At 54.2% G+C, this 12,960-nt stretch overlaps 1 protein-coding gene across 5 annotated transcripts; it reads left to right on the top strand.

Moving 5' to 3' along the window:
* Positions 1–733: 733 nt before the first annotated feature.
* Positions 734–11,704, top strand: GAL3ST3 (galactose-3-O-sulfotransferase 3). Of its 5 annotated transcripts, none has more exons than XM_044943715.2 (3): positions 734–1,210; positions 4,758–4,855; positions 10,007–11,704. In XM_044943715.2, the coding sequence occupies exons 1-3, from the start codon at positions 1,007–1,009 to the stop codon at positions 11,166–11,168; spliced, it is 1,464 nt and encodes a 487-aa protein (XP_044799650.1). In that variant the 5' UTR covers positions 734–1,006; the 3' UTR covers positions 11,169–11,704. The 5 variants fall into 5 exon arrangements, with proteins under 5 accessions (XP_044799650.1, XP_044799649.1, XP_025142479.1 ...); XM_044943714.2 differs by having other exon boundaries at positions 739–1,216; XM_025286694.3 differs by having other exon boundaries at positions 1,167–1,216; positions 4,758–4,991.
* Positions 11,705–12,960: the final 1,256 nt, after the last annotated feature.

Below are 12,960 nucleotides of genomic sequence, written 5' to 3'. Positions count from 1 at the left end.
CAAGGGACCAAATGGATCACAAGCAGTTCTCTTGACTCTGAGATTCCCCGTTCCCTTCTCCTGCTTAGTAAGGACCCTCACACAACACCTATGTATCTGTGTGGGTCTAGAATGGAATTCAGCCCCTTCCAGCCCCAGCTTTGGGTGGCTGCCTCAGCTCCAGGATTCTGGCCACACCAGGCCCAGATGGCAGTAGAAAGCAGGGGTTCGTGAGAACCATGTAACTCAATGTGGGGCTCTGGGTGTCTGGGAGGACTCATCTTCCAGGTGGTTGGAGCAGAGGACTAAGAAGGCAGTAGAAAAGTCAGGACCGTTCTCACAGAGGCTTCACATGGGTCATCTCTGCAGTCTCAGAACAGCTCCACAAACAGCTCCCTATAGTATAGCTGGAAGAAACCAGGTCCAGGGAGTTGCCTCTTAACCCTAGAATTTAAGTTCACCCCAGGTTGAACTTGAGTTCCCTGATTCCCAGCATAAAGTGCCAGGCAGGGGTCCCGGGTCCATGAAAGCTCTGGCCAGGAATAAGTGGATCCAGACTCCTGGTGCAGAGGAGGAGAGGGTCAGCGGCAGATTGGAAGGGAAGGGATCCCCAGGGGTGTGAGGACAGATGGAACCAGACCCCAGGCTGGAAGGTATTTCTCTGCGGGAGGTGCAAAGAGGAGAAGGGGGTGGACGGAAAGCATGTGGGGACTTGTGCATGTACCTGTGTCTCTAATTCCCCTAGGACCGACCTGCCAAGGGTGACCAGTGGGGGCCCGGGAACGCCCAGCAAGGCTGGAGTGCTCAGACACCTTCCAGGCCTTAGTTTCCCCTTCCGTAGAGGGAGGGCAAGCAGCTGACCACCCTGGCGTCCAGACTCTGCCAGACTGCCCAGGGAAGATGCCCGTGTTCGAAGACACCTCTGGAAGAGAGTCCCGCGGGCGGCCCCCTCCTCTTCCTACTCTGCCCCTCCCCCTCCCCTGCTCTCCGGCCCCCGCCCCCGCCCCGCCTCCGCCTCCGGTGTGCGATGGGGGGCGGGCAGCGGGCTGAGCCAAGAGCAGCGGAGCTGGGCCGACGCTGCCACCTGATCCCATCCAAGCGCGGAGAGGCCAGCGAGCGACCAGCACTCTGCGCGCTGGGCCCCCAGCGCCCTCGGACCCTCAGCGGATTTCGCCGCAAGGTCTGGGGAGATAGCGGCGACCCCCCTCCACGCGGGTCCCGGCAGAGTCCGGTCAGCGTGAGTACTGCAGCGGCCAGCCTGGGGCTGGAGGGGCGGGGGTGGACCGGACCTGAATGAGGGATGCCGGCTGGGGAGGGAGAGTGTCTTAGGGGCCGGCGCCTGAAGAGCATGAGGGAGGGGGGCTCTTGGCCCCTGGCAGAGCAGGAGAGGAATGGGTGAGAGCGCGACGCTGGCCTATCCCTTACTGGGGACCAGATCTCAGAGACCCGATCCCTGGGGGAGGTTGGCATGCAATTGAGGGAATGGGGGCTGGGAGAGTGGGGGGCAGTGATGGACAGAGGAGGATGAAGGGAAATCAGAGGCAGGGAGGAGGTGGCCGTGGATGACAGGCAGAGGGGACTGGGGGGACGGGGGTGACCTGGCGAAGGCTGGTGGGAAGAAAGGAAGGAAAAGCGGGAGCTGGAAAGACATTTCATCTCCTGGGCCACTAGTGTGCAGCCCTCTCTGCCCTTGGCCCCTTCCCCCTCAGTGCAGGGGGCAATTGCCCTCTTCACCTGCGGTGCCATCCTCAGTAAAGAGGCAGTCTCCAGGTCACCCGAGGGTCAGGTCCAGGTGGTGGGGGTCAGGGCGCCCTCCTCCTCCAAGGGCATCCATCTCAGCGCTAGAGCCCCCAGGGAGCGAGCAGAGGGCTTGTGTGGGAGTGGGTGGGCATCCAGACCAGTTTTCAAAGCTTTGGCCAGCTAAACCGTTTCTTCTTTGGTTCCCTGGAGAAAGGAAAGCAATTTGCAAAACCGGGCGGCAGCCTGTGGTAGATTGTTCTGACTAAAATTAGCACTGATTTTCTCACGAGCCCAGGCACCCTGACTTGTCTGTGACACGACTTAGGGAAACTCTCATCGGAGAAGACACAGCGGAGGCTGGTAGAAGTCTGAAGCATGTGAGAGGCAGGAGCCAGGGCCCTTGCTCTCAGTTCTGATCCCAGCAGGCTGCCACCCACCCCCACTGACCTAGGGGTTACCGAGGGAAACCGAGAGCCCCAGGCGGCCCCCTTCCTGGGTTCCGGAGGCCTGACCCCGTGTCCACAACAGGCATCGCAGAGTGAACTTGCCAAGCGAAGGGGCACCCTCCTCCAGCACCCTCTCTCGGGACCTGGAATGTTTAGCCTGGCCGAGTGCCCAACCAGAGGAGACAGGGTTACTGCTTTTAAATACCTGAAGGTCTGTCATGGAGAAAAAACTTAAACAGGGTTCCTGTGGCCTAGTAGGGCAGCATGAGCAACTCCGAGTGTGGAAGGTGGAAGGGGACAAGCCAAGGAGGGCGTGACCAGCAATAGGCTGAGTCCAGCTGTCCCAGAAAGAACTTTTGAAACAGCCGAGGCTGCTCAGAAACAAACCAGGCAGTATCTGCAGGCAGCGAGCCTCCAGTCATGGGCCGGGAGCATGCAGAAGCTGCTGCCTACCTTGGAGGACTGGCATCCAGGGAGTTCTTAAGCGGATGATACCCTGTACCCGGTAGGCCTCAGACTGGCTGGCTCCCCAGGGCTAGGCCATGGCGGGGAGTGGGATGGAGGGCACCACCAAGCACCCCATCACCTTTCTCCCTATGGCCTGGTTGAAGCATCTCCCGGGCAAAGTCCCACTGTAGCTGTCCCCAGTCTTGACCTCCTGGACTAACCTGGAGTCTCTGAAAAATAGACTGGTTTCAGCAACTTAGAATGTATGTAATCTTGGATTTTAGCTCCTGAGTGTATGTACTTTAATGTATGTTTCTTCACCTTTTTCTACTGTTTTAGTAAATGAATCATTTGTGTAATTTCTATTGCCAAAAAAAAAAAAAAAAAAAAAAGGTTGGTTTCAGTGAGTTGAGCAAAGATAGGAATTGGTGGTCCTCCATGTGGCCCCAGTGAGAAATTCCTGTCTGGTCACCAAGTCCTCTCTGAAGGATAAGTGACAGGGGAGAAGGTGTGTGTCCTGAGAGGGCTCTGACTCCCTCGTGCCTCGCATGGGCAGCGCCAGCCCTCCTCCGCCCCAGCAATCCTTGAAGACGGGGATCTTAGGGCAACCAAGGGCTCAGCAGAGAAAGCCTCTGTGGCTGGGTGCTTCACATCCCTTGGCTCCAGGAGGATTAACTCTGTCTGCAGGCTGGTGGAGGAAACCAGGTGAGGGGCCTGGAGAGAAGGGAAAGGCATAACCAGGACATCTTTACACCCCAACAAGCTTCAGTGTAATCCAGGATTAATTAGGGGGAGGGGGCGCTAAAGGAGAAGGATGGGAAGCCAGGCCCAGGGGAAGGTCATGGTCAAAGAGTTTTCACATTACTTCAACCCTCCTGAGACTGAGGTGCCCTAGTTCCACACACATGCACATGCCCAGAAGGTTCCAGGCTCCCCCTTCCCTTTGGAGAGGGGTGCATGTGAGGATGAAGCCAAACCCGAACCTGGAGACGGAGGCCCCTGAGACAGAGACCCCCACCCTCACCGGGGTACAGGCATTGCCACTGAAGCTGACTTTCCACTGAAGCTGCCAAGGGTCAGGGTGCCCTTGAGCTAACACATTTATGCGGGGACAGGTGACTGGCCAGACACCAGGCCTCCTCCAGCCTCTCGCTTCTGCTGCTCAGCTGGGATGGAGGCCACCTTCCCCTGGAGAATCTCTGTAGGGCAATGAGCAGGAACCCCCCTGTATTCCCCTCCCAACTCCCAAGTGGCCACCCTCTTCCTTGGCCAGGCACCTCTCACTGCCATCAGCCGACGGGGCAGCCAGGGTTTCAGGTGTCTGGGGATGGAATTCAGATAAGATTCCAGGATCTCAAGTCCTTCCTTTCTTTCCCTCATGGATCAGAGGTATGCAGAATTGCAGAGTCTGGGGCAGGGATGGGGAAATCAGTTCTCTGTGGAAGCGGCACACATGCTGTCTAAGGGCATGGACTCTGGAGCTGGAAGTATCTGGAACCAGATCAGAATCCAGATCCTGCTAATACCAGCTGTGCGACCCAGATAAGTGACACCAGCCCTTAGAGCTTCAGTTTCCTTGTCTGTAAAATGGGAACACCTGTTAGGGCTGCAGCGAGGATTAGATGGAATTAAGTGTGCAGTCGTATAATACACATAATAAGCCTCTTTCTCATATCAGAGACTCAAGAAGGTGAAGACCTGGTCAGCGTTTCTGAGGAGCTCAGTGTCTGGGGAGTCAAGACTAACCCCTAGCTGAAGAAGCAGTCAGGCAAGGAGTCCTGTAGGAGAGGAAACCCTGAAATGAGACCTCTGGGCTAAGCCAGGCGCTGGTGCTAAGACAGACATAAATGGCCACGAGACAAAGACGAATTAGGGGCAGGCAGAGAAGCAGAGACCTTGCTCAAGGGAGGGAGTGGCTATAGCCTGAAGGGCTGGCCAGACCCCAGAGCCTGTAATTCCACCCAAGACTGAGTTATCTGGAGCACCGTGGAGATAGGGTCATGGTAACAGGAGGTAGGAATCTGATCTTCCCTGGCCTCTCTGCGCACCCCACCCTTCGGAGCGCTCATTTGCAACAGTCCTGTTGGGGCTCGGCGCCCATCTCCTCTGCCCGCTACAAACCTGTTTTCCTCCTTCTCCTGCCAGGCCTCACAGGAACACTGGCCCTGCTACCGGAGCCCCAGGAGCCCCCATGAGTGCCGGCGAAGGGAGTCCTGGATAGTGAGGCCCTGGCTGATCCAGGGGTGGGTACCCCATCATGCCGCCCATTTTCCAGCGCCTGCAGCAGGCCACCAAGATGAGCCGTAGGAAAATCCTGCTGCTGGTGCTAGGATGCAGCACCTTAAGCCTCCTCATCCACCAGGGGGCGCAGCTCAGCTGGTAAGGGGCGGGGCCTCGGTGAGGGGGCGGGGCCAGGGAATTTCCTTCCTCCAGAGCTCGGCGACCCGGTTAGCGGATGAGAGCTGTCCTTCTCCTCGCTTCTCGTTCCTTAAACCTGACAGAAGAGTCCATCTTCTGCTGGGCTTTGCTCTTTCCTGTGTTCTCAAAGCGCTTTCCATACATTCTTTTTAGATCCACACAACCTTCCTGGGAAGGACTTCACTGAAAGTGTTGTGTGTAATGGATGTGGATGTGAAAGTCCCTCAGTCGTGTCCAACACTTTGCGACCCCATGGACTGTAGTCCGTGGATTTCTCCAGGCCAGAATACTGGAGTGGGTAGCCTTTCCCTTCTCCAGGGCGTCTTCCCACCCAGGGATCGAACCCAGGTCTCCCGCATTGCGGGCGGACACTTTACCAGCTGAGCCACAAGGGAAGCCCAAGAACACTGGAGTGGGAATAGAATACTATCCCTTCTCCAGCAGATCTTCCCGACCCAGGAATCAAACTGGTCTCATGCATTGCAGGTGGATTCTTTACCAACTGAGCTGTCAGGAAAGCCCTGAGTGTGTAAGCTGAGATTCTATTCCAGCCCAAGTCTTTCACTCGCCATCACTTCTGAGTACCTGGTGGATGGGAGGCAGAGAGGTTGAATATCCTACGAAGTGAAAAAGAACTTTAAGATCAAAAACAGAAGTGGGTAACTCCATATAAACTGCACTTAAGAACTCTACTATGGGTAAGTTACATACAGGCAGGCAGATCTAGTAGATGGAGGATCCAGAGGCATTCACAGTGGCATGGAAAGGGGTACAGAGAGATTTAAAGGGGCAAAAGCTAAAAACAGAATGTGACTACTCAGGAGTACATCCCCATGGATGGACAGGCGGTGGTGTCCTCCACCCCAGAGTGGGGGGTTGGAGGTTTTGTGGCCATTAACTATCTGCATCAGCAAAAGGCAGTCTTGCAGTTTTCACATGGGATGAAGGCAAGGATCAAGTCTGACAGGGAATTTACCTGGCTTGAGTGCACTTATGAGTAGCTAAAGCGCAGCTGCACAGAAAAGGGTGTAGGGCTGCGGGCCTGTGACAGAATCGGTGTGCTTCAGCCACACACTCCCCAGAGAACTGCAACAACTTCACACTACTGTTTTTCTGGGCAAGTCTTCTCACTTCTCTGAGCCCATTTGCTCATCTAGAAAATGACAGTGACACTATGTGTGACCCTGCCAGTCACCCTGACACAGGATACAATGTGATGATGAATAGGAGCCCTGACCCTGCTCCTGGCTCACTGCATGAAGCAAATAAATCCCTGCGCCCCGCCTCAGGACCTGTTTGCCATTCTCTACATGGTCATCCATGAGAACAGTGTGAATGGGCCCAGTCCCTCCTGCCAGATGCCTTTCTGGTCTTATGGAGCATCCGTGTAGACATCCTGAAGCCAAACCGGAAAGGAAATCTCACTAGCATCCTCAAGGCTGCTTAGAGTTGCCCTTGTTGCCTGATGCTTGCTGCTGCTGCTGCTGCTAAGTCGCTTCAGTCGTGTCCGACTCTGCGACCTCAGAGACAGCAGCCCACCCGTCCCTGTGATTCTCCAGGCAAGAACACTGGAGTGGGTTGCCATTTCCTTCTCCAATGCAGGAATGTGAAAAGTGAAAGTGAAGTCGCGCAGTCGTGTCCGACTCTTAGCGACCCCATGGACTGCAGCCTACCAGGCTCCTCCGTCCATGGGATTTTCCAGGCAGGAGTACTGGAGTGGGGTGCCATTGCCTTCTCCATGGTAGAAAAGAAAACAGGAGAGTGACTCAAAGTCTGGAGTGAACTTACAGGTCACCTAGAAGGACAAGGAGACAGAAATCAAAGTTTCATGAAGGCTAGGATTATTATGTTTTTTATACTATTATATTTCTGGAGCCTAGAGCAGTTCCTAGCACATAGTAAATTAGTAGATGCTTAAACAAACAAAAAAACTACCTGAATGAATGAATGAGTTTCCAGAGGACTTGATGGAATCATGTAACAAGTTGCTTCAGAGTCCCTGCCACTCATCTACAATGTGAGGAGCCTGTTGTTGTTCAGTCGCTAAGTAATGTCCAACTCTTTGCGACCCCATGGACTGCAGCACGCCAGGCTTCCCTGTCCTTCACTATCTCCCATAGTTTGCTCAAACTCACGTCCATTGAGTTGGTGACACTATCCAACCATCTCATCCTCTATTGCCTTCTCCTGCCCTCAATCCTTCCCAGCATCGGGGTCTTTCCAATGAAATGAAGAGCCAGTGGGAAGAGTAAAAATGAGAAAGACAACAGACAGCAAGAGGATTTGGCGATTTTATCTGAGTTTCTGGACTTACAGAAATGATGTTCCTCCGCCTGTTCTTCAGTTTGCACACCTGTAAAGTGGAATTCAAGGGTCCGCAAGGGCCTTTGTCCCTGTATTATTTTATTTTGCTTTTTAAAAACACTAAGGGTCTATTTATTTGTTTGGCTATGCTGGGCTTCGTGCAGCACACAGGTGTCCTCTGGTCGCAGCACACAGGCTGCTCGCTGAGGTGGCTTCTCTGGCTGCAGAACACTGGCTCCAGGTGTGCAGGCTTCAGTTGTGGCTCGGGGGCTCTAGAGTGCAGGCCTGGCAGTTGTGGCACAGGGGCTTAGTTGCTTAGCAGCATGTGGGATCTTCCCAGACCAGGGATTGAACCTGTGTCCCCTGCATTGGCAGGCAGATTCTTAACCACTGGACCACCAGGGGAATGGCTGTCCTTGTATTATTTTTTATGGGTAACCAAATACCACAAAACCTAAGAGGCTGAAAACATCAAGCATTTATTATCTCACTCCTGTGGGTCAGGAATTTAGGCTTGCCCTAGCTGGATGCCTCTGGTTCGAGGCCTTTCACAGAGTTGCAGTCAAGCTGGTGGTTGGAGAAGGTGGTTTAATATGAGGCCCTGATTGGAAGGGCTCCCCTTACAAGCTCCTGTATGTGGTTGCTGGGGGAGGCTTCAGCTCTTCAAGCAGGTTGATGATGGACTGAGGGCCTGGCTCCTTGGGGACTGCTGTTCCTACCTGGTACCTCACCCTCACCCCCTGCATGAGTTACCCTAGAGACAGTGAGAGAACAACACCAAGACAGTGCCATAATCTTTTTATAAGGTAATCTCACAAGTCACATCCCACCATTTCTGCCCTATTCTAAATACCTGCCTGCCAGTCTTTAGCTGGATGTTATGTAGCTACTAAGTAAAAAGTAAAAGTAAAAAGTCACTCAGTCGTGTCCGACTCCTTGCGACCCCGTGGACTATAGCCTATCAGGCTCCTCCGTCCATGGGATTCTCCAGGTAAGGATACTGGAGTGGGTTGCTATTTCCTTCTCCAGGGGAGAAGTTACTGCTGCTGCTAAGTCACTTGTCGTGTCCGACTCTGTGCGACCCCATAGACGGCAGCCCACCAGGCTCCCCCGTCCCTGGGATTCTCCAGGCAAGAACACTGGAGTGGGTTGCCAATTCCTTCTCCAATGAATGAAAGTGAAAAGTGAAAGTGAAGTCGCTCAGTCGTGTCCGACTCTTAGCGACCCCATGGACTGCAGCCTACTAGGCTCCTCCGTCCATGGGATTTTCCAGGCAAGAGTACTGGAGTGGGGTGCCATTGCCTTCTTCAGGAGAAGTTACTAGCAGTCTGTTAATGAAAGAAAGGAATGTCTCAACAATCAGAGAATGGCACGAGGCCCCTCACCCACAAGATGTATTCTGAGATAATCTTGGCACCAGGAGAGTCATCCCAGGGCATAAAACGATTGATTTGAATCTTGTAGAAACGCAGATTCAGTTCAGTTCAGTCATTCAGTCATGTCCGACTCTTTGCGACCCCATGAACTGCAACATGCCAGCCCTCCCTGTCCATCACCAATTCTCGGAGTTTACACAAACTCATGTCCATCAAGTCAGTGATGCTATCCAACCATCTCTTCCTCTGTCGTCCCCTTCACCTCCTGCCCTCAATCTTCCCCAGCATCAGGGTCTTTCCCAAAGAGTCAGTTCTTTGCATCAGGTGGCCAAAGTATTGGAGTTTCAGCTTCCACATCTGTCCTTCCAATGAACACCCAGGACTGATCTCCTTTAGGATGGACTGGTTGGACTTCCTTGCAGTCCAAGGGACTCTCAAGAGTCTTCTCCAACACCAAGTTCAAAAGCATCAATTCTTCAGCGCTCAGCTTTCTTTATAGTCCAACTCTCACATCCATACATGACTACTGGAAAAACAATAATTTCGTTTACACAGATTGGGAGAACAATGTCTGAGTATAACAAACTGGTTTGTCAAGTCAGTTCTGAGCCTAAATCTGAGATTTTAGGCGGCACCAACTTGAAGATAGAGTCTAGGGTAAATGCGTAGTACGTTAACATAGCTTAAGACAAACATTTCCAGTAAAAAATGCATTGGTTAGCTTAAGATTTGAGAAATGTTAAGTTCAGGTGGAACCAGGTGTCATTATGGCAACAAGGTATTTTAAGAGGAACCTCTTTTTAACTTCTTATAGAGAAGGGGAAAAAATATAACACTAGTTTGTTTCCTCCTGCTGCTTAAAGTGAAAGTGAAGTTCAGTCCTGTCCAACTCTTTGTGACCCCATAGACTGTAGCTTACCAGGCTCCTCCGTCCATGGGATTTTCCAGGCAAGAATACTGGAGTGGGTTGCCATTTTCTTCTCCAGGGGACCTTCCTGACCCAGGGATCGAATCCGGTCTCCCACATTGTAGGCAGACAATAGAGAGATTAAAAAAAAAAAAAAAAATGTCTGACACTTGCAGCCTATTTCCTCCGTTTGGAGACCCTTGGCCTTCGTGCCTGTTACCCTCTCACAGGGACTCCCTGGAAGTGGTCATCTTAGATGCCCGTACCATGCGTGTGTGTACTGTTTGGTGGGTAAAGCCCTGGGCCCATCCCCAGCATCCTTGGGGAGAGGCCGGGTCAAGCGGCACCCTTCTCACACCCTCCTCCCTGCACACCCCGGGGCCCTGCAGGTACCCCAAGCTGTTCCCTCTGAGCTGCCCGCCTCTGCAGGACTCTCCGCCGCGCCCCAAGCACATGACCGTGGCCTTCCTGAAGACGCACAAGACTGCGGGCACGACGGTGCAGAACATCCTGTTCCGTTTCGCCGAGCGCCACAACCTGACGGTAGCCCTGCCGCACCCGAGCTGCGAGCATCAGTTTTGCTACCCGCGTAACTTCTCGGCGCACTTCGTGCACCCGGCCACGCGGCCGCCGCACGTGCTGGCCAGCCACCTGCGCTTCGACCGCGCGGAGCTGCAGCGCCTCATGCCGCCGGGCACCGTCTACGTCACCATCCTGCGCGAGCCGGCCGCCATGTTCGAGTCGCTCTTCAGCTACTACAACCAGTACTGCCCCGCCTTCCGGCGCGTGCCCAACGCGTCGCTCGAGGCCTTCCTGCGCGCGCCCGAGGCCTACTACCGCGCGGGCGAGCACTTCGCCATGTTCGCGCACAACACCCTGGCCTACGACCTGGGCGGCGACAACGAGCGCAGCCCCCGCGACGACGCCGCCTACCTGGCGGGCCTCATCCGCCAGGTGGAGGAGGTCTTCTCGCTCGTCATGATCGCCGAGTACTTCGACGAGTCGCTCGTGCTGCTGCGGCGCCTGCTGGCCTGGGACCTGGACGACGTGCTCTACGCCAGGCTCAACGCGCGCGCCGCCAGCTCGCGCCTCGCCGCCATCCCCGCGGCGCTCGCGCGGGCTGCGCGCGCCTGGAACGCGCTCGACGCCGGCCTCTACGACCACTTCAACGCCACCTTCTGGCGCCGCGTGGCGAGTGCTGGCCGCGCCTGCGTGGAGCGCGAGGCGCGCGAGTTGCGCGAGGCCCGAGAGCGCCTGCTGCGGCGTTGCTTTGGCGACGAGCCGGTGTTGCGGCCCGCGGCCCAGATCCGCACCAAGCAGCTGCAGCCGTGGCAGCCCAGCCGCAAGGTGGACATCATGGGCTACGACCTGCCCAGCGGCCGTGCCGGTCCAGCCACCGAGGCCTGCCTCAAGCTGGCCATGCCTGAGGTGCAGTACTCAAGCTACCTACTGCGCAAGCAGAAGCGCCGAGGAGGCATGCGCCTCCGGCCCGAACCGGTCCTAGACAACCCCCCTCCTCGGCCCATCCGGGCGCTGCGCCCAGGCCACTGAGCTCCGGGTGGGAATCTGGCTCCTGACCTGCCCACCAGGCTCTTTCCTAGGGCTGCCTCCGGGTCCCACCGCCTCAGGGCCCTTTCTCCCGAGAGGGGCTGCAGCAGTAAGTGGAGGCGCATCTCCCTGTTTGAGCCCAGCTCCCAGGAAGGTGTAGGCCCAATCGAACCCCGGGCCACTCTCTCATTTGTCCTAACTGGTTGGTGGCTTTGCCAAGAGATTTGAGGCCCATTCAGAACTGCCCACCCTGCCTCCTTAAGGGGATTGAGGACCCCCACACACACACACTTATCTTTTCCAAATGGATGAGTCCATGCCACAGAGAGGGGCTGAGCTCTGGGAAAGGCTACTCCGCCTGTCACCCTCCCCGGGTCTTGCTCTTCCTGCTAGGGGTCAGGACCCCACACTGTCTGTCTTCCAGGTTCCACCCTCCTAACAGACCTAAGCTGCTCCCAGACCCCCAGAACCCAAAGTTCTTGGGGTGGGCCTTTTGTTTGTTTGGTTTTCCTTTTTTAAATAAAATATTTTAAAATGTGCATGTTGTATGTCAGTCATTCATTAAAAGCCAATTCCCCCCTCTTTGAGGATGAGGCAGATGCCTAAGCATAGATGTGGCTGTTACCATGAGAATGGGGACCCAGTGAAACCGAGCAGGATCTTGTGGGGCTCCTGGACATAAAAGCCGTTCCATGTCACCTGTTTCTTGTTTGTAAGCAGCAGACTCCAGCCTCCATGACCTTCCCTGAGTTGCTTATCAAACAAGGTAGAGGATGCAGAGACAAGAAAGGAGCAGCAGCCTGGGGGCAGGGGCCTGGTTCTACCTCAAGGGATACACATAACAGTATCTTTTGAGCTCTTTATAGAATTAAAGGCTTCCCAGGTGGCTCAGAGGTTAAAGCATCTGCCTGCAATGTGGGAGACCTGGGTTCGATCCCTGGGTCGGGAAGATCCTTTGGAGAAGGAAATGGCAACCCACTCCAGTATTCTTGCCTGGAGAATCCCATGGATGGAAGAGCCTGGTGGGCTACAGTCCACGGGATCTCAAAGAGTCGGACACGACTGAGCGACTTCACTTTCACTTTCTATAGAATTAAAACCTCCAATAAATGGCAGCTATCAGCATTCTTCATTCCAGAGAAGACCACCTGAGGCCAGATTAAAGACCAGAGAAGTCTCTCAAGAGATTGTTGTCGTTCAGTCGCTAAGTCCTGTCTGGCTCTTTTCATGACGGTAGCACACCAGGCTCCTGTGTCCTCCACTATCTCAGGAGTTTGCTCAAATTCAAATGCATTAAGACAGTGATGCTATCTAACCATCTCATTCTCTACCACCCCTTTCTCCTTTTGCGTATAATCTTTCGCAGCTTCAGGGTCTTTTCCAGTGAGTCAGCTCTTAGAATCAAGTGGCCAAACTCTTGGAGCTTCAGTGACAGTCCTTCCAATGAATATTCAGAGTTGATTTCCTTTAGGACTGACTGGTTTGATCTCCTTGCAGTCCAAGAGTCTCTCAGGAGTCTTCTCCAACACCATAATTGGAAAGCATCAATTCTTCAGCACTCAATCTTCTTTATGGTCCAAATCTCGTATCTGTACATAACTACTGGAAAAACCATAGCTTTGACTATATGGACCTTTGTCAGCAAGTGATTTCTCTGTTTTTTAATACACTATCTAGGTTTGTCATAGCCTTCCTTCCAAGGACCAAGCGTTTTTTAATTTTCTTCAAGAGATGGAAATACCCAACCACCTGACCTGCCTCCTGAGAAATCCGTAAGCAGGTCAAGAAGCAACAG

The sequence above is a fragment of the Bubalus bubalis genome, chromosome 5 (assembly GCF_019923935.1).
Source record: "Bubalus bubalis isolate 160015118507 breed Murrah chromosome 5, NDDB_SH_1, whole genome shotgun sequence".
Classification (NCBI taxonomy): domain Eukaryota; kingdom Metazoa; phylum Chordata; class Mammalia; order Artiodactyla; family Bovidae; genus Bubalus; species Bubalus bubalis.
This window is presented reverse-complemented; position numbering and strand designations above follow the sequence as displayed.